Here is a 23,107-nt window from a genome sequence, read left to right as displayed (position 1 = left end):
TCCCACAATGCAGCGGGGTAATGTATTAACATGGCGTCAGTGGCTGCTGTTTTGACCAGGGCCGTGGGCTTTGAAAAACAATATGTAGACCACGACCATGGAGACATCTGAACCATAATCCGAAACCAACTCCAGAGCTCGAAAGTAAGTTAGCTGGTGCTGTTGCGTTTAGCGCCAGTCGAAGCGGGCCCTGGGTGTTTTTATTGACTTGCCGCTGTGTGCCAACTGGGTACCAGGATTATTTATTTCCCGTGGCTAGCGGAGCCGGACGTAGTTAGCTCACAGCGTACTCGGCTAAACAAAGTGAGTCTCCAGGAAGTCCGGGCCAGTCCTCTCCACACCACAGGGAACACGTTTGGGTTTTAATGGTGAGCGTTTCCTTTAGTTTGCTGATATTTGTGTGCGTGCTTAGCCTCTCCCCGCCCCCCCACTTTTCGTTTCTGTTTTGGAAGTTGAGCTAACGCTAACCCCTAACAAACCGAGCCTGACGTTAGCCTTCACCACAACCACTCATGCCTGCGACCCCTAACCTGTTTACAATTGTTTTTAACCCACATTTGACCACCCACCACAGAAGGCACATGTCCGGGACAAACGGTGCACCCTGACAGCAACTTACAACTTGTTTGTCTCTTTGCATATAACAAGATGTGTTTGTTTGTGATTGGTTAATTTAAACCACTGTGGGGTTTCACCTCTATATTTACACCAGTCGTAGGTTTCAGTAGTTTGCAGCTGAGCAGCTTTGTTCGAAAACACTGTTGGAGCTGCAGCATTGCCAGTCTGTGGTTCATTTTTATTTTATTGTATGTGAAATATATGGATATGCACAAACAAAATAAGCTTATCTTGCACTAATTACCTCACTGTCCTAGCAATTATATTATATTAATTATTATTAAAACCAGCAACATAACAAAATAATAACCTGTATGTAACGAAAACTTGAGACATTTTCCATTAGTTTTAGTGAAAAGAAGAACAAGTAAATTAGGAGGATGTTTAAAATTACTAAAATATCCTTTAAAAAAAAGTGGACAAATTTGGAATAGGAAAGTTATATGTATTGAAAAATTGCAGTCTTCTATGTAGGCTAATTTTCACACTGTGCATATTCATGCGGTGAGTCTCTTTTGGCCCGTGGGCCGTATGTTTTTGACACCTGTGTATGAAAAGATCTTCATCAGTCATCAAGTTAATTTTCTGCCATTGTCTGACTGATTAATTGTTGCAGCTCCACGCTGTTGTGCAACCAAGGTCAATGAAGTGTTATGTAATAATAGACTTTCCTCTGCTCACAATATACAAATCATCTTATTTAAACCTTTTTTATTATTGTTTCTAGCTAGTTTGTGTATTTATCAATTAACAATTAATTGGAAATCCTGATTACCAATTAATTAAAGAATTAGCTTTTCCAGAGGTAGGATGCGCATGTTTATTTTGTGTTTTATGTCACGGTAAACTGGAATTAATGTTAGATTTTAAACTGTTGATCAGAGCAAACGTGAACAATATTGTAAGTTTATTTTATATATATATATACATACATATATATTTTATAGTAAAAAAAACGGTTACATTATTCAAAGTCATTGTGTGTTATTGAGAGAACACAGTTTATTCAAGACTTTGCACACTAGGTCTGAAAGAAAATGTATTTGCAGTTAAATACATTCACGGACTCCTTTTTTGTTTGTTTAGTTATGAGGCCATCTTTTCAAATAAAAAAACAAGAGCGTTCATCTTTTTAAATCAGAAAGATGATTCATTTATCTTGTGAAAATTGCCCAAACCTATTGTGGAGGTGAAACCATCTCAGTTTTCTCGCCACATGAAACGGAATTGAATCCTCGTAAATTCATGGAACTACGAAAGTCAAAAAGCATTCGCTGTTGTCGCTTCATGATTAAATACCACAACAAAACTTCTTGTCTTCTTTTCAGTTTTATGTTTCAGAACACTGTTACATGGGAAATGTCATAATGTTGAAGCCAAATACTCTTGAGTCACAGTGACATTTTAAATCTTTAACAATAAATTCAAACATTTACACCACAACACCATGTGAAATGAATGAACAACGAACAGTTGCAGCTTCTTTGACTGCTATAGATTCGTCCTTATATGCATATATGTACATTTTTATAATATAGTACTAGTAGGTTATTTGCAAAATGAGTATCAGCAGTGGGCCGTGCTGTGTAGCCTGCCTTGTTTGATTGATAGCTATTTTTTTTTTTTGTTCCTAGACTTTAGGTGGCCTGCCTCCCCGTTCATCTGAAGTGTGGTGTTGACTCCACCAGGAACAAGAGCAGCAGGGCAGGAGGGATGGATGAGTCCAGAAGTCCAGTGAAATCAGTCAGACAGTCTCAGCCGAGAGGAACCAAGACCTCATCCAGTGAGAAGTCAAATAAAGAGGCTTGTGTGCAAAAAGAGGGCAACAAGTCTGCGCCCCGCGGCAGAGAAAACCTCGCCGCTGCAAAGGATGAGCACTATATAGGCAGCCAGGTGAGCCGCGGGCCAGGCAAGACTCTTGCAGACTTCCCCCAGGACAGGAGGCGAGGACGGCCGTCCAGGCTGACTAGACTCACTGGGAGAACGAGCTCCGGGGAAAGAGGCAAAGGAAGACTGGCAAGCACGCAGCAGCAGCAGCAGCAGCAGCAGCAGCAGCAGCAGCTGGTGGCACAAACCCCTGACTCCAGGGCATCTCTTTCTGCAGACAGCAGCCCGTTAACAAACAGAGAGACCAGCTCTCCTGTGGTACCTGCGACGCCTGCGAAAGGCCTCACGGAGCAGGCCAGGAGCTCCGCTGGAGCCCAAGCAAAGGAAAAGTCACACGGTGGGTGGTGAGCTTTGTTTTTGTGAGATGATTCCACCTTCATTAGACTTATCTCTGGTAAACTCCTCTGTCTTTGTTCTTTTGCAGGGGGGAGAAGTGCAGCACCCATGCATCAGTCAGCTGCAGACGGCACAGAGGTGAGGTCCGCTGTGGACGACGGGCCTCTCACAGAGCAGCAGCTGGGCCTCCGACAGGCAGAGGAGCGCCTCTACAGGGACTACATCCACCGGCTGTTGAAAGTAAGGAAGCAGTCCCATCATGCCAGAGGTGTAGGGGTCGTTTGCAATCGAATGTCTACCAGGCGACTTTAGATCTCTGTTGTTTGCAAACCCATTCACAGTCACGGTCTCACCTCTTTTGAACAGTCACTGCTTTAATCACTGGAAAGGAGCCTCATCTACAGGCCTGTAGCGAAACCAGTCAATTTAAAATGAAACGTCGACAAATTTCTAGGGCTGGCTTAAAAAAATATGTACACTTTCAGATCTATATGGATATCTATAGGATATGGATTCTTAAAATTAGTTTTTAAGAATACATGCTAATGCGGCCGACAAAAAAAAAAAAACATAAGCGGAAGGCTAAGCAGAGGAGAAGCTAAACTGATGACACTGCACTTCAAGGCACTGTTTGACTCTCCTTTATCCTATATCGCAACGCTGCACAACCGACTTGCTTACAATTGTTTCCATGCGTTCACGCAAAGAGAGAAAGGCAAAAAACTCCAAAGAAAACAGACAAAAGCAGAACATTTTGCTCCCACGCTCAACCCACCCACTGATTAAAACCAGCCCAGGTGAACAGGTGAGTGCGATCAATGTCAACTTCCGTGTACACACTCATAGTCGGTTCGTTTACAAGTATGTGAAAAATCAAATTACTACCTTAATCTGGCTCTGACTTGAAAACTGAAGTGTATGTAAATAAGTTAATCCGATTAAGACACCCAGATAATGGGATTGGAATTTGGTTTTCTCTGACATGTATACGCCTTAATCGGACTACAATCGGAAAAGGTGTGTGCGCTGCACTGGTGTGTGACACTGGAACAAAAACATCCAAGAAAACTGGTGGCAGAAGAAGAAGAAGTAGATAAACAGAGCCGGTAGAAGAACCGTCTGAGGGATAGCGCCATCTTACCTGCACCAAAAGTAGCTCACACATTACGTGACATTAAAAGATCTGAACTATTCTCCATCTGGTTGCTGTTTTAAAAGCCGGTCTGACGCATGAACGATTCTTGTTTATTATATGATATACAGGTCAACCAGAAAGGGCGCGTATTAACATGGTAATATCCCTTATTAAAGACACATATCGCCACCTAGTGTGGAGGAGGAGGAGGAGGAGGACATGTCCTCGTCAGTTATTCAATTTTCTCTGCTGCATGTAACCTGCGTAAACTGCAACAAGGAAAGTCGAATTCCAAGCATAGCTCGATTAAGCTGTGTCACACCTCCACTCAAGTGCCATCACGATGTGCACACACACCTCACATGTGCATATTCAAGACATACTGTGCCATTCCTCCACCACCATTTCCTGCTTCCTACTGTTAGAAACGTCCCAGAGGTTAGTCCAGGTGTGAGAGAGAATCAAATGTGACAGAAGCACCAACTCCGAGAGCAGCGCCAGGACGAAACATGTCTACGTTTAAAAAGTATGACGACAAAGACGAGCCAGCACAGCATGACACATGAAAGATGAGAAATTGGAGGGAAAACACTGTGGAAAAACAACAAGTCTCTAGAACCAATGACGACACAAGTTTTAGTTTTTAGTGAAGTGGTTTATGAACGGATACATCTCTGAATGAGTTGATATTGAATGGAAATGATTCGGGAAATGTGCAAAGCAAAGAGAACGTGAACTGATCGCCTTTGTCTCTTTGTCTCTGTCCTTTCACAGCAGTCCCCCGAGTATCCCAACTATCAATACTTATGCAAGCTCTGTTCCGTGCACATTGAGAACATCCAAGGAGCCCACAAACACATCAAGGAGAAGAGACACAAGAAGAACATCATGGTATGGGAATGTTCAAGCTTTAAACTCTCCTAGGAAGCTGTGAGCGCTCACATGTTTATATGTAGTAAGGCTTTAGACTTGCTTTATAGTTGACACATTGCGGTTGTTTTAGGAGAAACAGGAGGAGAACGAGCTGCGCGCCCTACCGCCTCCCTCCCCGGCCCAGATTAGGGCCGTGGATGCGTCCGTCTTAGAAACCGCCCGGCAGCACGGGATCTCGGAGGAGGACTTCGAGGTCCGGAAGGCGGTGGTCGTCCGGATGGAGGGGATCGTAAAGAGGCACCTCTCAGGTTAGTCTGACTTAGCTGTAAGTTACATTTGGGATGTCCTGATCGGTATCTGGTTATTTATTTTAGGTGGAAACCAAATAAACCAAAACCACGTCACTGTAGCGTCAAAACCTCTTCTCCTTCTTCTTGCGTTGAGACGGTTGACATGTGACTCAACATGTCTGTTGGGAAATGAAGTTGGTCAGAAAGAAATTAGTAAATTATGCATTTGGTGAGGTGGTAGTAAGATGTCATCATTCATTATTATTATTAAGGTCATTTGCCACAAAAAAAACACTTAGACAGACTTCAATGATCCACAAAGGAAATAAATTGGTCATAGTAGCTTAATTGTTACCAGAAGATGAGCTGTTATACAGATGGACAGAGTAAGGAATGAAAGAAGAACTATAACGTTCACTATGGGAGCGGAGCTGAATCATCCTGGTGGAGAACGAGCTCCTCTGCCCCTCTAGTGTTTGGTGTAATGGATGGGACGGATCGTCCATAATGGAGAGCAGTTTATCCAGTGTCCTCATGTCCCTCACTGAGACAAACGCGGCATTTTTGGCTGCAGTCAAACAACAACATTAACAACAGACACTGAACGTTTAAAAGAAGAGAAACGTTTCCTGGAGACTAATCTTCCAGAGAGGGTCAGTGAGTTTATGGCAGCGTTGGAGGACCAGAACATTTCTGGAGTAGAGAACACAAAGGTACGAGCTCCTCTCTCCACATTAACTTAGAACGAATCCAGTCGACTCGAGGAGAAGACTTCAGGACATTTAAGATCTGATCAGGACTCGGATCAGAACATCCTCACTTTATATTATGTTAAATGTTATATATATATATTATTATATTATATGTTTTCAAATGTCGTCTCTTTCCAGCTTGTTCTCTGCGTCTCTACGGTTCGTGTCTTACCCGCTTTGCCTTCAAGACAAGTGATATCAACATTGACGTCACCCACCCTTCCTCAGTGAGTCTTTTCCTGTCACGCAAAAAAAAACACTTTTTTTTTTATTATTATTCCATTCATTGATTAAAATGAAACAATTCAAACTGAAACACAAATGTTCCCAAACCTGAATGAAAGGGAGTAGAAATAAGAATAATTTTATATAATCTGCACCTTTATCCCAAGAATCAATTTACAAAGAACTTAAATGAAAAAACAACAAAAAATAATGATAATAAAATAAAATAAGTGTAACACTGAAAGTCACGTTCCATTTTAGTTCCCAAGATACAATTCTGTCATACAAACAAAACAAAAAAATCACTACACAATGGATATAACAGTCAAACTAACATGTCGTGACGTTTATTCCTGTTGAAGGATAGTTTCTCACTAGTTTTTTTTTTTTTTTCTGTTCAGATGACACAACCTGAAGTCTTGATTCAAGTGCTGGAAATCCTCAAAAACAGCCGTGAGTTTTGATAATAAACCTTACGTATGAATAACGTATCATTAACGTGTCCGTGTCACGTTCTTCTGTGTTTTTTTTTACTGTTGTTTCTCTTTTGTTTTTTTTTTTTCCACTGTAGCTGAATTTTCTGAGGTTGAGTCAGATTTTCATGCCAAAGTTCCTGCTGTGTTCTGTCGGGATGTCAGCAGGTACGTCTCGGCTCAGACCTTATTTTTTACATTTCTGTTCTCTTTAGTGATGAGAAGAAGGAAATTCTTTTAAGAATTGGAGCCTGGCACCTTAAGATTATGGCATCAGAGTCAGATGATAATCATAACTGATAATTGCTATGTTACATATCGACTCCTACGCTGCTGATCTTTAGATTCTGAAGTTTCAACACTAATTTGATGGCACAGAAAACGCCTTCTAATAAAGAAATTAGATTAGGAGGGTCAGTTTAAGAATTTAATCTCATAATTAATCATTTTTCTCTCCCCCCTCCTCTGTTCCTGTGCAGCGGCCTGATGTGTAAAGTGAGCGCAGGCAATGACCTTGCTTGTCTCACCACCAACCACCTGGCGACCCTGGCTAAACTGGAGCCCAGGCTGGTTCCCCTGGTGCTGGCCTTCCGTTACTGGGCAAGGGTAAGGCAGTGAAGGAACCGTGCTCCGTCTGTTTTTTTGTTGTTTTGTCCCGTGCATATACTCACATCCCCTTTCTTTAGGACAAAGGTGTCAGCAGGCTGCATTCAAATTGAGTGAGGATTTTATATTTAACCTGTTTTGCAAAAAAAAAAAAAACGCCTATGTAGGAGCGAAGTAAATTGCATGCTAACATTTTGGAGCTCATTCATGGTCTTGGTCTCTTTAGAAAAACAAGACTGTGATGTTTCTGTCACAAAAGTCAGAATCACTTTACGTGGTTTTGTTCTGGAGGACTCAAAGTTGGCACACGGAAAACTGAGGAGAACTAACGACTGATTTCAGATACAAAATGACCAGTACAAGGAAAATCTCAACAGGTTACACGTCATACTCTTGTCATGCCACGGATTTGCTTTTGTTGAGCATTAAAACACCCGGTGGGGACAATGTTCCTGACCTTTAGTATCTGGATATATATAGATCTACCTCATTAACTTTCCTTCATCCTACTCTGGAGTCACTGAAAGCGTTAAAGATCCTGGAGGTGTCCAGATGGACGCAGTCAGGCTGAGTGTGTGGCCTAAAAACAGCGTCTCTTTGTCATCACGGCACGCTTTGAAAACGTTACAAAGTTATCACTACGCAATAGGGCCGGAGGTATCGATCTAAATATCGATAGTATCGATATAAAGGCCGGTATCGGTATCGGATCGATACTAGCATTCTGAGCTCGATACTTTTGTTACAGTTTCTCTTCTACACGTCCAGCAAATTACTCGTCACGCAGCTTCTCTCCAAGTCTGAGCACGTCGTCTCCTCCTCCACCTGTAGTAAAACGTTGATGTGGACAGAGTTTGACACTGAAATCCTAGTATCACAACAGCATCACACAGCTGGAACTGATGCTGTTACTGATATTGGAAATGGAGTGAATAGAACAGAATAGTGTTCTACGTTCTATACTGCATCACGCAGCATTACAGAGCTCTGATTGGTTCACAAAGCTGCTGCCGTCCCATAACCCACCCAGCAGAATGTTTAAGGGTTGAATAAGTTTCAGATTTTTTTTGTTTTCTTGCTTTTTCTCCACAGTTGTGTCACATCGACTGCCAGGCGGAAGGTGGAATCCCGTCGTACTCCTTCGCCCTCATGGTCATCTTCTTCCTGCAGCAGAGGAAAGAGCCCATCCTGCCCGTCTACCTGGGCCGCTGGGTAAGTGAATCTTAAGCCTTCCACGTTCCTCAGAAAACTTAATTGTCCCCTGTTGACATCTTTATGGTAGATAATTGTAGGGTGTTTACTGAAAATGACAGGAATGGGAGATATGGGCATGACACACGGTTTCTGGTGAGATGTGAACCTTGGACACTGTGATGATCTTAAGTTATGCTTTCTTTTAACATGAAGCCCTGTTGGACCTGCACCATGCTGTGTCACGGTGTCATGTGATTTAATGCATTACATAAGATTCTTCATCTCAGGACTATGTCGGCAAACCTGATCTGAAAGCAAGCAAGGCGGCATCCACACACTGCGGCTTATATGATCCCATTACCTTTTATTTTTGGATCTGCGGTTCACACATTTGCATATAAGTTCAGAGAAACTATTTAACGCTGCTGTAAATCATTTTATTTTTTATTCACAGCTGCATCAATGAAATATGAAACGACCCATTTAACTGCATTTATCATTTTCGGGGGCCACTATTAAAGTGGAAAGGTTTAGAGCACACAGCCTTCATCACCAGGAATAACTCCTCAAGGATGTTTAGATAAATGTAGGAGCTTTGTCACACTACTGGAAATATGAGATGACATGGAATAAGAGCAATAATTTGCTCTTTGTGTGCTATTTAGTATTGTAAAGTGTAAATACAACGCCTGGAGCCCAGAATATGTCAGCGTAAGTCTAGTGTAACAAAATAACCTGGGATTACCTGAACCACTCCACCTGTCACTGACTTTGCTAGTTGCTTAGCTGCTGTGCTGGTTGAACCTGATGTGGATTGCTACATGTAATGATGCACACACCTCACCCTGGTATGGTTATGTATTTAAAAAAAAAAAAAATAAAAAATTGAAGTCTACATTTCCTGTTGGACCTGTCCTGCCCAATTTAGCACGCGAGCCGTTTCTTTTAAACCGCAATTATTCCTCGTGTCAGTGTCAGAGTCGTTCACAAGCTCAATTATAGACGTTTCTGAGTCAGACATAAACTGCCGTGTGACTGTGAATCCAAGAAACATCGGTGTTAATGTTCCTTTAGTATTCTGAAGAGTATGCTTTTCATCTTTCATACCTTTAGTCCATGGAAAGTCATTGCGTTTTTGTTAAGTTTTATTTATTGCTGCAACTGACTGCGTTAAAGCTGTAGCAGAAATGTGAATCTAGGTTGCAAATCAAGGTTGGATCAGGCATTACAGAGAGATTAAAGAGGCAGCGTAGCAAACACAAGTCAAAATAAAAAGCATGTGTTTTTCTTCTAAAACTTCTAATTCAAGTACAAGCAGCAAAAACTGCTCATGACTCGTGCACAAGAAGGATTTAATTCCAGGAACTACATTTATGTAGTAGTTTAGGTACATTCTGAGTACATTCTAAACATTTTGCTAAATTTAGATTAGATTAGAGTCTTTATTGTCATTGCACGGTAGCATATAACAATATACATTGCACAACGAAATTGAGGTATTTACAAGTTGATGAGGAGACACAATCAAAAACCTGTGTGAAGGGACAGGGCTGCAGAGATGGAACTGATCTTTGCTTGCTGCGTCTTTTTCATTCCTACACTTGACTTCATTTATGTAATTATTATTATTTTTTCTTTTTATAACCTCTTTCAGGTCCAGGGCTTTGACGTGAAGCGCGTGGACGAGTATCATCTAACTGGAATTGCGTTGGACATGTTTGTCAAGTGGGAGCGCAGACCTCCGAGCTCCACAGAGGGACGGGGCGAGAACCGGAACGAGGCCCGAGGAGAAGGCCGACAGAAGCCGGAGCAGAACAAGGGGTCAGAGGATTCGCACCATTACTCAGAGGGCCTGGTGAGTCCTGGTAGTGACGGGACAGTTTGTACTCTAGGGGGCAGTGTTCTGTGTTCTGACCTCGTGGTTTTAACTAATTTTCCACTGCTTTCCCTTAAAGACCCGTCTGACCTTGGACCTCGGTAAGAATGTGTCCCTGGGCCAGTTATGGCTGGAGCTCTTACGTTTCTACACACTGGAATTTGCTCTTGAAGAATACATCATCAGCATCCGCTTAAAGGAGCTCCTCTCTAGGGAGGTGAAGAACTGGCCTCGTCGCAGGCTCGCTATTGAAGGTAGCAGAGCGCACGGTTGGACAGCTGCTCTCATAGGACCTGGAGCATTATCAGAAATTCATTTGTGTCCGTTTCTGCTTTGTTTTCCTTGTCCAGATCCTTTTGCCTTGAAGAGGAACGTTGCACGAAGCTTGAACAGCCAAATGGTGTTTGAGTACATCCAGGAGCGCTTCCGCACGGCGTACAAATACTTCGCTTGTCCTCAGAAAAGGGGCAACGGAGGACGCCAGAAAAAGAAGAAGGGACAGGGTGCAAAACTGGAAGGCGGCGAGACGACGGAGGCGCCGCTTGCGAGGAAGGAAGACGACGACGACGACGGGAAAGGCGAAAAAAGCCACGACGCTCCGAGGGGCCAGCAGGGCTCCAAGGAGGACGAGGAGGCGGCAAGCGACGATGAAGATGGTTCAGATCCGTCCAGGAAGAGGGATGACAAGACTTTAGACGCCAGCCTCATGGACATGGTTCTCGCTGAGGGGAACAAAACCTCCTTCTCCCCCAATGGGCTGCTGGACAGTGACAGAGAAGGGGAGGAGGAGGAGGAGGAGGAAGAAGACGAGGAGGAAGAAGAAGAAGAGGAGGACGAGGAGGAGGAGGAAGAGGAAGAAGAGAACAGTGTTTCAGAGAAGGAAGGGGCGCCCACATCAGATGACCTGCACTATGTTTTTGATAAGATGATTTTCACTGGAGGGAAGGTAACTGCTAAAAATATTGCCCATAATTATCCAGTTAAGACCATCATCTCATATGTGGATGTTTTTTTTTTTTTTTCCTTCCAGCCTCCGACCGTCGTGTGCAGCATCTGCAAACGGGACGGTCACCTGAAGGACGACTGTCCCGAAGACTTCAAGAAGATTGAGCTGAAGCCTCTGCCCCCCATGAACGACCGCTTCAGGGACATCCTGGACGGACTCTGCAAACTGTGCTACTGTACGTAAAGGACATTTTAAGTCAGTCTTCTCCAGCATTTCTTGAGCCACAGCTCATATTTTACATGAGCACAATCCCACAGCGCACCACTGAATAAAATCAATTAATCAATCAATCAAATTTTAATTTTACAGCCCTGTACAATCACCAAAAGGAATCCAAAGTGCTTTATACATCAGAGTCATAAAACAGCTCATAAAACCAATGCATAAAAACATAGAAACACAATCGGCTATTAAAAGTCTTCCAGAAATACATAAAACAGAAAATTTAAGAATAATAAAATACAGCTAAAGGCACAAAAATAAAAATGTCACAAAAAGTGTAAATAATGAAATAATGAGCGTGTCCCGTGAATTTCCTTACAATTTCCGCACTCACTTTGAAATCCGTTTACATGGTTACGTCATGGTTCATTACTAGAAAGAAGCAAAATATTCTTATATTCAATCAGATCATCTTGTATTAAGAAAATAAAAGAAAGTTATTATGTCCCTGATACAGGTACTGTACCGAAGTACACCTGTACAGGGAACTGTACCGTACTCACTCAAGGGGACAAACATGCTTGTACACGGAACAATTTTCTAAAAAATCCAGGAAAAAACTTTCATTATATTGTCTCAAGCTCAGCTTTTTACTTTCTCCTGTCCACTGCTTTCTCTTGTCGAGTATTTATCCATGAAGCATCATGACTTATATCGTAGTTTGAATGGCGGCAGGTAGATAGACGGGTTAATTATCTATCTGCTGCCATCTAGTGGAAGACGATTTAATTGTTCTGCCTGTTACTTTACGTAGACGAACCAAGACTAAATAAATAACAATTTTCAGACCAATTAAGTGAAATAGGATAATTTTCATCTCTTTAATTGATTTAGTCTTGGTTTTGCTCTTCACAAATCAGACGCGTTTCATTTTCCGTGTTAGGGTCGAGTATCCCTACAGATTCCCTGAAGCAAATCTATTCTGATTCACAAGGTTTTGATTCAGTTCGGATTTTCACGTCATTGGTCCCAGCGATTTGTCATATTTTCAATATTTTACCTTTAGTTTCCTTTGCTGTTGTGCTGCTCTTCTTTTTTTTTAAAAAAAAAAATAAAATAAAATAAACCCACATGGGATCTTTCATCTTTCAAATAAAGGTTGTTTTGAATTGGGAAAACAATCTTTGTTAAACTCAGACCCTTTAAAAAGTGAACTGGTTTCTGACTAATTTGCAGATTATTTTCTTGATCAGACAATTTTTAATCGGTCAATAAAACATCTCATGGTGACACTAAAAGTCATTAGATTTAAGCAGCATTTTCTCACTTTCCTGAACCTTAAAAGTAACTTTTCAGTCACATATCAAATGATTAAAGCGTCATAAACGGCCGCTAATAATCTGTGTAATTAGATTCGTGTTCTTCTGTTGATAGATGAATTGTCACCGTCGCACCTTGAGCAGCAGAAGAGGGAGCAGATCCTGGCCGGTCTGGAGAGGTTTATAAGGAAGGAGTACAACGGTGAGCGTCTGGCATGAACTACTTCAGAATTATAAATATTATTATCTGAGCGTTTTACATTTGGTTTGTGAATCTGCAGATAAAGCCCAGCTCTGCCTGTTTGGTTCCTCCAAAAACGGGTTTGGATTCCGCGACAGCGACCTTGACATCTGCATGACTCTGGAGGGTCACGAGACTGCAGAGGTTTGCAGACATAGACGCTCGCATGCAGCCAGATGTGGTAAAAATCAGACACGTGACCCTCGTCTTTTATGTCCCAACAGAATCTGAACTGCAAAGAGATCATCGAAGGCCTTGCTAAAGTGCTGAAGAAGCACACAGGTGAATTCTAATCGTCTCTGCATCATTTCTAAATACTCATCTTGCGCGTTAAGGACTTGGTTGTGAGCTCCGCATTCTGTCACGGTCACAGGTTTGAGGAACATCCTGCCTATCACCACAGCTAAAGTGCCTATAGTGAAGTTTGAACACAGACAGAGCGGCTTGGAGGGGGACATCAGCCTTTATAACACCCTGGTGAGTGGAGGACACGCTCACGCCGACGATGATTAGACTTTTTTTATTTTTTTTGGAATTAGTTTGACCGGATCCTCCTTGTGTTGCAGGCGCAGCACAACACCAGAATGCTGGCGACGTACGCAGCTCTGGACCCACGTGTGCAGTTCCTGGGCTACACCATGAAGGTCTTTGCCAAGGTTTGTGCATCTTCTTGTCGTCCTCTCCTCCTCCTCCTCCTCCTCCTCCAGAAGAGACATTCTGGTTTAAGGACTCTCCCTGACTGGTTCTGATGGAGGGATTTCTTGTGTTTTGATGTGGTCTCTTGGTGTCTCTAACCTCGGCCTCTGTCCTCACAGCGCTGTGACATCGGAGATGCGTCCAGAGGGAGCCTCTCCTCCTACGCCTACATCCTGATGGTGCTTTACTTCCTGCAGCAGAGGCAGCCGCCGGTTATTCCCGTTCTGCAGGAGGTATCTGCCGCTGGTTAATAACTGAGCTGTTCCTCAAACAGGAAGGAGCGTGTAACTAAACAGTTGAATGACTTTTCAGATTTTTGACGGGAAGAACGTTCCCCAGAGGATGGTGGACGGCTGGAATGCTTTCTTCTTTGATGACCTCAAGGTTCTGGTGAGTTAAATGCAGAGTGTGTGGCGTTTAATTGCGATTAGAAGTTGTTAATGTGGGATATTGTCAGGTTCAAACAGTCAATTGAGTTCATCTACTAATGGAATGAGAGTAACGCAGTTAATAATACCATGTTAATAGACATATTCATGCGTCAGACCAGCATTTCATACAACGCCCAGATGGATAATAGTGCAGCTTTTTTAATCTCCTACGTAACGTGTGCGCTACTTATGGTGCAGATAAGATGGCGCTATCCCTCAGATGGTCCTTCTACCGTCTCTATTTACCTTCTTCTTCTTCTGCGACCTTTTTTCTTGGATGTTTTTTGTTCTGGGGACAAACAGTTGTGGAGCACGCGTTATCCTGTTGTAGTGCGATCAAGCGCATATATGCCGGAGAAAAATTAATTCAAATTGTGGCGTCTTAATCGAATAAGGTCCGATTTTAGTCAGAGTAACATGTTTACATGCACTTAACTAAACGAGAGTCAGTAATTTTTTTTTTTTTTTCACGTGCATGTAAACGCACTGACTGTTGTCGGCAAGAAGGAAAGTAAATATATGAAGTCAGGAGGATGTGTTCTGTGTAAATTTTGCAAATTAGAGTAGTTTTTTATGAATTGAAACTGAATGAAATGGTTCGCACGTCCTGGGTTCTCCTTTAATTTGGCCACCGTTTTTACTTCATGCACATAATCCCATATCCATGTGTCGTTTGCCTCCTTGCAGCCTCAGCGTCTCTCAGATCAGCAGCCGAACACGGAGTCGGTGGGAGAGCTGTGGTTGGGGCTCCTGCGCTTCTACACGGAGGAGTTTGACTTCAAGGAGCACGTCATCAGCATCCGCCAGAGGAAACGCCTCACCACCTTCGAAAAGCAGTGGACCAGCAAATGCATCGCTATTGAAGGTGCTCCCACGGCTCCGTTTGTCTTTATTCTTATATATTTTCTGTTTTGGGCTGATTTTATTTTCTGCTAACTCGTGCTTCCTGCTCCTCAGACCCGTTCGATTTGAATCATAACCTCGGAGCTGGAGTTTCTCGCAAAAGTAAGCAAACTTTTTCATTTAAATCTTAATGTTGGACGCCGGTTTTAAATGTATTAAATTGCTGATTCTTCTTCCTCCTCCAGTGACGAACTTCATCATGAAGGCCTTTATAAATGGGAGGAAGCTCTTCGGGACGCCCTTCTATCCCGTCCCCGGTACCGAAGTGGTATGTCCTGCACGTCTCGCGTCCTGTATTCCCACATGTCCCAGAGGAAACTCTCTAACTCTCCTCCCTCCTGCTGCAGGATTACTTCTTTGACTCTAAGGTGCTGACGGACGGAGAGCTGGCGCCCAACGACAGGTGCTGCAGGATCTGTGGGAAGATCGGACATTACATGAAGGACTGTCCAAAGAGGCGCAGGTTGTTCCCTCGAATGTCTCTTCTCTCATAATACAAAGACAGTATTTAAAAGCCTGTGTTTAGGTTTTAATATTTGCATGTAGGCAAATCCAAAGCCCTATTCATACAGGACTAGTATTAACTAAGGATGGGACCTCTAGTCGTTTCTAATAATTGCTTAATCCCATTCGTACTGTAACTGGTAAAGTAAATTATTACCAACCATATTTCTCCAAACACAAAAACTAATCCAGTGTTAATCAGCATCTCTGTGGTTTGGGAGTGGTTTTTTTTGTTTGTTTTTTTTGAGCTTCATTGCCTCCAGCCACTTTATTAACAAACCTCTTGAGAGTGAATCATATCTGTCATGCGGGATTAGAACTGCACAAAGATAGAGCTCATATTATGTAGTTCTGTAGCTCCCAACAAAAGGAATATTCAATGCAATAATAAGTGTTTGTAATTCAATTCAGTTTTATTTACATAGAGCCAATAACAATACAACTTCTCAAAAACTCTAAAAACTTGTACAAAAAAAACAGCCTGAGGGAAAAACTCACGTTTAACAGGAAGAAACATGGAGCAGAACCAGCTCATATGGAGGAACCATCTGCTGAAGACCAGCCGGGTAGAACCAGAGAAGATAGAGAGAGAAGAAGAACAGGAGAAACAATATGTCATAGATACAAACATCAAGCTGAAGGAAACATGTAGGGTCTAGTAATATAACACATAGCTGATGATCTTATGTGACAGTTTGTGAGTATAACAGGAATCATGGGCAGGTTCGGTGAATTGTTCATCTAGGTAGGAGTGGACACCTGGAGGAGGACATGAAGACTGGGGCAGATGTAGCTTAGAACTCCACAGGTCAGATATTCAGCCTCCAGACCAGAGACCCTCACAAGAAGATGGAGGGGGATAGATAGATTATAAGAGATAGAAAATAAAATGATAAGATATTAGAGGACGGGAGCCAGAGAAGAGAGAGGAGAGGACATGTCCTCAGTGCATCGTCCCCCTGCAGCCTAGGCCTATAGCAGCATCACTAAGGGATGGTTAAGTCCAGCTCTAACTATAAGCTTTGTCTAAAAGGAAAGTCTTAGTCCTGACCTTAAACGTAGAGACGGTGTCTGCCTCCTGAACCCAAACTGGGAGCTGGTTCCACAGGAGAGGAGCCTGATAACTGAAGGTTCTACCTCCCATTCTACTTTTAGAACCTGTAGGAACCACAAGCAGACCTGCACTTAGAGATGGTAGTGATCTGTTGGGACAGTATGGTACTATGAGGTCTTTCAGATATGATGGAGCTCGGCCTTTCAGGGCCTTGTATGTAAGGAGGAGGATTTTAAATTCAATTCTAGATTTTAAAGGGAGCCAATGAAGAGAAGCTAATACTGGAGTAATATGATCTCTCTTGCTAATTCCTGTCAGTGCTCTTGCTGCAGCGTTTTGAATCAATTGGAGGCTTTTTAAAGAGTATTTGGAGCCAGACAGTAACGAGTTACAATAATCCAGCCTGGAAGACACAAATGCATGAACTAGTTTTTCTGCATCACTCTGAGAAAGAATTTTCTTAAAATTTGATGTTATACGAAGGTGGAAGAAAGCAGTCCTGATCACCTGCTTTATGTGAGAATTAAAGGACATATCCTGGTCAAATATAACACCAAGGTTCTTCACAGTAGTAGTTCAAGTCTCTGTAGTAGAATATTGTGATCAATAGTGTCAAATGCAGCACTGAGATCTAGCAGGACAAGTCCAGAGACAAGTCCATCGTCTGAAGCCATGAGGAGATCATTGGTAACTTTAACCAGAGCTGTTTCTGTGCTATGATGAGCTCTAAAACCCGACTGAAACTCTTCTAACAAACCATTCCTGTTTTCTAAAACTGTAGAGATATAATGAAGGTTGGAAATTGGCCTATATTTGACTAAAACATCTGGGTTTTAACTACTTTAAGGAGCCTCTTTTCACTTCAGAGTGTAGGTTTTGGTTAATGTTAACGTTCCTCACATGAATCCTCCCCCATGATCGATACAGTCTCATCACCGGATGTTTTATTTTTGAGAATATATAAAGTTTTTATTATTAATCTGAATCAACTACAGCTTAAACTGTGCAGAGGAATAAAAGGTATAATTTTAACTGTGATATGTTTATATCTGAAGTGGAATGTCGCAGAAACCAGAGATAAAGTCTAGAAATTGGAGTAAAACACAGTTTAGAGAGTTGCTGAAACCCAGACTTGAGTCGCTGGTAAACTTTCTAACGAGCAGAGCTGTCGTTTCCATCTTCTCCTGTGGCTTTTTAGGCTTTTTCTAACACATTACATTAAAAGATGTCGTTTCATGTCAGCAGTCTAGTAGGAAACCTATAAATTAATCTGTGGGAAAATAGACCAAAGAGAAACTGAGGCTTGAGCTGAGGTCGCAAGGTTTAGGACAGTTTTTACTTTATGGATCTTTAAGATAAAATGTTGTAATGTTGAGTAAATATTTATACTTCTATATTTATTTCTTACCAGGATGAAGAAGAAGGAAAACGACAAAGATGAAGACGTGAAAGAGGAGGAGCGCGAGCCGAAGGACCGACGCTGCTTCCAGTGCGGAGACATGGGTCACGTCCGGAGAGACTGTCCCGAGTACCGTCACCTGAAGAGGACCACCGGAGCTCCAGGTCAGAGCAGCTTTAAAAAAAAAAAAGGAAAGCAGAGGAGGTTCAGAATAAAAAAGGTTTCACATGACTCCTCTTTATTCCACAGCTCCACACATGGTACGAACTATAGTGAGCTCCCAGTCCATCCCTATTCCTCAGGCAGCAGCAGACTGTCCTGGACGGACCAGACAACCCTCCGAATGTGTGAGTACAGCGTCTGGACTTTAAGAAGCATCGCGGACAAACTGTCCTGACTACGTCACCGTTTTTCAGACTTAACATACCAACAAAAAATGTACTTCCTGGACTCGAATATATTTACTATTTACTCTTTGGATGGGACCAAATATCCAAGGTTAAAAAGCCTTTATTAATATGTCTAGGTCATAACAACCATTAAAAAAACGTTTCAGCTGCACAACTTCCTCAGGGAGAAATATCTCCTTTTTCCAGTTAAGCGATTGATGTGCTAAGAAGCCATGAAGGTTTTTATGGCTTGGAAAACTATGAAAGAACAAGTCAAACCAGAAATAAACACAAATGTTTTGCCTTTACATTTTTAAAGGCATTTTTGAATTGTTCTCATGACTGGGTCATATTAATAAAGGCTTTTTAACTGGCAGCGTTCCTTGGACATTTAGTTTTTCCAAAAAAACATACGTTTATTTGATATTTTTATTTCACAAAAAGACAAAAAGAAACGTTTCCTTTATTCCTTCGTAGTCAGAATCAAAAACCAGAAAGTTGTTACCAGATTTCATTTAATTCTCCTAATGTGTTTTTTTTTTTAAGTGCAAAAACAAAAGGTATTTTTTCCTGGAATGAACCAGGAAGTCGCCTACATCTTAACATTTCTAAATAAACCTGGTTCTTCTCCAGATTCACGAGACAAATTCTAAACTAACCTCTGAATATTGTTCCAGACTTATGTCCGTGCCCAGTTTAGATCAAGAGAAAAGATTTAAAATCCTTGACTGATGGAATCAACTTCTTCTTCTGGTTTTATGTGAATGAAATAACAACTGGTTTCTCCTTTACTTCGCTCTCTGGTTTATTTTACCGTAGATTAAAGGACAAAAGGGAAATTTATCCATGTAGCACGTTTAGTTTTTGCTTTTTGAAAATTGAAAATCAAACTAAATTATTTGCTTTATATTTTAGAGGCTGCAGAAAAATGTCTTGGATTTCTTGAGTCAAGAAGACTTTTTATTTCACACGTGTTGATTTGTGATTATTTCCTTAATAATCCTTAATTGATAAGATGCCAATTTTAAACATTTAAAATTAAATCTACAGTGAATTGTGCAGAAAGGTGATGGATTTGGAAACTGTCAGAACAAAAAACACATTTCTGAAGTAGGATGTAACTTAAAATACACAAACAATGCAAATAATGCAATTTAAAACAAACATGTTTTTAGATATAGACAGATATAGATATAAAAGCTACAAATTATATTTTCTCTCTAACAAATTAGCGAGAATCTCCCTTTTATTTCTCTGAAGTGGCAAAAACTGTGCAGTACAATGCATATGTCCTCTTCTTAAACGTGTAACTGTTATTCTATTATGTGAACGACAAATAAATAAATAAATAAATGGCTCTTTAAAACAAATCCCACATCAAAATATGGAAATACGATAATACAAATAAAAAATCTCTTCAAATAAACTTGCATGCACTTGAAGCTCAAAGCTACATTCTGCCCTCTGCTGTTTAAAAGGGGCATTACGGTTCATGTTTAATCTGATTAGAATCGTCCCATATTTATAACGATGTTTCACCGTCTCTTTTCTATAATTCAGTTTTATTTCAGTTAAATAAAAGTGACTTTGATCCCTTTTCTTTCTTCTTGTCAACAGTCCGACAGTCGTCAGACTCCACCCTACTCCCCCCAGCCCGTCACCATCGCCCAGAACTCCTCCCAGTCCTCCAGCTCCCCTCAGCCCTCCCACAGCAAGACCAGTTCTGCAGGTCCCCAGAAGCAGCCTCCTCACCCCCAGGTGCCCCTGCCTCTCTTCAGCTTCCCCACCTCCCACCCGGGCCAGTATCACCCGGGGGCGCTGACGGCGCTGGGCCTCCTCCCCCCCCACCAGCACCAGCACCAGCCGCACCAGTCCCAGGGCCAGCCCCCTCACCCGGTCCACATCCCCTCCACCTCCTGGCCCATCCACGGACCGGTCCTCACCACGTCCTCCGGCACCGCCCCCTCCCCGCCGGGCCTCAAGTTCGCCCTGCGCTCGGCGTCGGGGAACGGGAGTCCCACGGGCTCCGGGGGCAACCCCAGCCCCATGAACCTCAACGACCCCAGCATCATCTTCGCCCAGCCGGCGGGGAGGCAGATGGGCGTGGGCGTGGGCGTGGGCGTGGGCGTGGGGGGGCCGGGACGGGAAGGACACTGGCACAACCACATGGCACAACCGGGGTCTCTCATGGGCAACGGCACTGTAGTGAAGTCAGGTATTCACCGGGGCAACTTTGGTGGCACCGTCTTTCACCTTCGCGCTGATCTGTCGCCGATTCATCTCATTCTGAGATACTCAGATACTCAGATAACGTCAGATAATCGATGTGTTTTTCTTTCTTTCTCTGTCTGCAGAGTCGGGTCACTCTGCTCAGTTCGTAGGCGTGAGCCAAGGCTCTCGGTTATGGGAGCACAACAAAACTCCCCAGTACACCCTGTCTCCGTCGTGGCCCTACAGGATGCCCCAGAACTACATCCAGCAGGGCAACGGGGGCTACCAGCCCGGAAAACCCTTCGTGGCCCAAGGTCAGACACCACGGTTTATTTTCATTTTAACTGGCGCCTTTTAAGATGCGTTAAATCACACCAACAATAATGGACGTACCATAACAATAAGAAATACATTTTTTTTTTAAATGCCAAGGAAGAGGAGGAGGTCTCCCCAAAAATAACAGCCGGCCTTTAACTTAAGAAAGAAAAATCAAGATGGAAAATAGATGAAAAAACGATGGATTATTCAAAAGCAATAAACTCTACAGCTGTTCAGGTTGAATAATTAGGAAGAATTAGACTTAGAAAACCTTAATTTGTCCCACAGTGGGGAAATTGCAACAGCACAGATGGGGCAGAAAAACAAGAATAAAGAGTGGACTTTATAAAAGATAAAAAAATAGAATAAACAACATACAAGTATTGTCTTTTATTCATAAAGTATTGAATTGCATACAGATAATGATTGTTGGATGTTACACAGGGTTGAATGGTGAGAATGTTGAACCTCGAGGAGTAAAAATAATATTTCACATATTATATGTTTGTGGAGCTGAACAGCAGCAGGAAGGAGAGAGAGTCTGTGTGTTGGACAGCGATGAATGAATGAATGAATCCGTCCGTCACTGAAGCTTCTCCTCAGTTATTGGCTTTAAAGACGTTATTAAAAAATGTGGGACGTGTTTTATTTAATGAATATTAAGTTTGCGAAACAAAAGGGTAATGAAGGACTTTGTGGAGCTGAGAATAATTCTCTTTTTTTGTAAGAGAAGAACTGGTTCCAGTTTAGTTGGGTGAGAACTGTTAATATTAGAATAACTAATAGAAACATAAATCATTGAATAATTAAAATATTTAGTATTTACATCATTTAGTATCAGATCAGAATCACATTTACTTCATTGATCCCAAAGGGAAATTAGTTTTCGTTACAGCAGCTTCAACTCAAAGTCTCCAGAAAAAAATAGCAACATAGGTAAAAAGAATAAGAAAACACACATCAGTGTAAAATATGTATAAAAATATTGATTAGTGAATAAGTGCTTTCTATAACATGTTTTTTACAAATCCTTATTTCCAACAAATAGTTTTAAAATTATTTGTATTTTGAGAACAAGACAAAAAATCCTATGAAAAAACTGCCTGAACTGTCAGAATAACTCACATGTATGAGCTGCATTTAATGCTAAACACTAACCAAAGCTGCAGATACATTCATAATTATTAGAATAGAGAATTAAAGAATATTTATTTTTACACATGCACATGCTAAATTAGAAGTGTAACTCAAAAAAAATTATATATTTAAAATGTTTTATTCTATTCGAATACAAATAAAAACACTGGGTGCTTTGCAGAGTCCTAATGCATTCTGAGTAGTTGCTCTATAGCAGCATTAATGAAGAGTTTTTATTTTTTTTATTTGTATCTGTAGCTGCCGAGTAAAAACGTCTCTTTTCTTCGTCCTCTGTCTTCAGGTTCTGTGGTTCACCCGAACCCGAACTTCCCCCTGGTTCCTCACGTCCGGCATCAAGTCAACCTGAACTTCATCCAACAGAAGAAGTAAAACTCTCTTTTTAAAAGTAGGTTAATGGTCAGTAACATAGCAAAATCCAAATTATGTACTATTTACTATCATTCGATCACAGGAAGTTTTTTGTTTTTTTTTTAAAAAAAGAAAAAAGAAAAATGAATTTTATCATTTTTGTACAGTTTTTATGTTTTATTTTCTTGTCTCATTACATTGATTTGTGATACAAATGTCAAATATTTTAATACCCCCATTTTTGAGGGGGTCCAAAAAAGTGTTTTTATTTTATGTGTAAAGTAAGGAGGACAAATGTAAACCTTTATTTTTCTTAGCTGTATTCATACTTTGCTTGCCGCGAGACGAAGGCTTTGAATAGATGTTTGTTTTAAAAACGATCTAACATGTCACCCTAAGTACAGTATGTAGTGCCAAACGCAGGGATAGCAAGACAAAAGGGAAAAAACATGAAATATTTAAACAAAAACAAGATAAAATTAAAAAAAAAAACGCCACAAAAAAAATAAAGAAAAAAGCGAACAACTCTGCTCGTGTGGTGTGAGGTCATTTCTCTGTGACTGTCGTTCCTCTGGGTCGTTTATGGGGCAGAAGCAGCTTTTTGAACCAGCTCCGTGCACGAGTCGTGTTTGAGTAAATGCTGCAATATTTCATCTTCTACTGGTTTCAGTGATGAGTCATTATAGGATAAACTTAGACTTTT

At 41.6% G+C, this 23,107-nt stretch overlaps 1 protein-coding gene across 2 annotated transcripts; it reads left to right on the top strand.

The window, feature by feature from the left end:
- tut4 (terminal uridylyl transferase 4) lies at positions 1 to 22,843 on the top strand. 2 transcript variants are annotated; one of them, XM_047587850.1, is made up of 30 exons: positions 1 to 144; positions 2,253 to 2,842; positions 2,930 to 3,081; positions 4,751 to 4,867; positions 4,980 to 5,157; positions 6,030 to 6,118; positions 6,518 to 6,569; positions 6,688 to 6,757; positions 7,069 to 7,195; positions 8,288 to 8,407; positions 10,044 to 10,244; positions 10,345 to 10,519; positions 10,616 to 11,211; positions 11,296 to 11,446; positions 12,868 to 12,954; positions 13,034 to 13,137; positions 13,218 to 13,275; positions 13,367 to 13,470; positions 13,560 to 13,649; positions 13,809 to 13,922; positions 14,002 to 14,079; positions 14,808 to 14,985; positions 15,078 to 15,125; positions 15,209 to 15,291; positions 15,371 to 15,486; positions 17,993 to 18,144; positions 18,230 to 18,327; positions 19,987 to 20,584; positions 20,724 to 20,894; positions 22,337 to 22,843. In XM_047587850.1, exons 2-30 carry the CDS (start codon positions 2,332 to 2,334, stop codon positions 22,423 to 22,425), a joined length of 4,707 nt encoding a protein of 1,568 aa, XP_047443806.1. In that variant the 5' UTR covers positions 1 to 144; positions 2,253 to 2,331; the 3' UTR covers positions 22,426 to 22,843. The 2 variants fall into 2 exon arrangements, with proteins under 2 accessions (XP_047443806.1, XP_047443805.1); XM_047587849.1 differs by having other exon boundaries at positions 4 to 368.
- Positions 22,844 to 23,107: the final 264 nt, after the last annotated feature.

The sequence above is a fragment of the Mugil cephalus genome, chromosome 6 (genome assembly GCF_022458985.1).
Source record: "Mugil cephalus isolate CIBA_MC_2020 chromosome 6, CIBA_Mcephalus_1.1, whole genome shotgun sequence".
In the NCBI taxonomy this organism is placed as follows: domain Eukaryota; kingdom Metazoa; phylum Chordata; class Actinopteri; order Mugiliformes; family Mugilidae; genus Mugil; species Mugil cephalus.
Note: the sequence above shows the minus strand (reverse complement) of the source record. Positions and strands in the feature narration are given on the sequence as shown.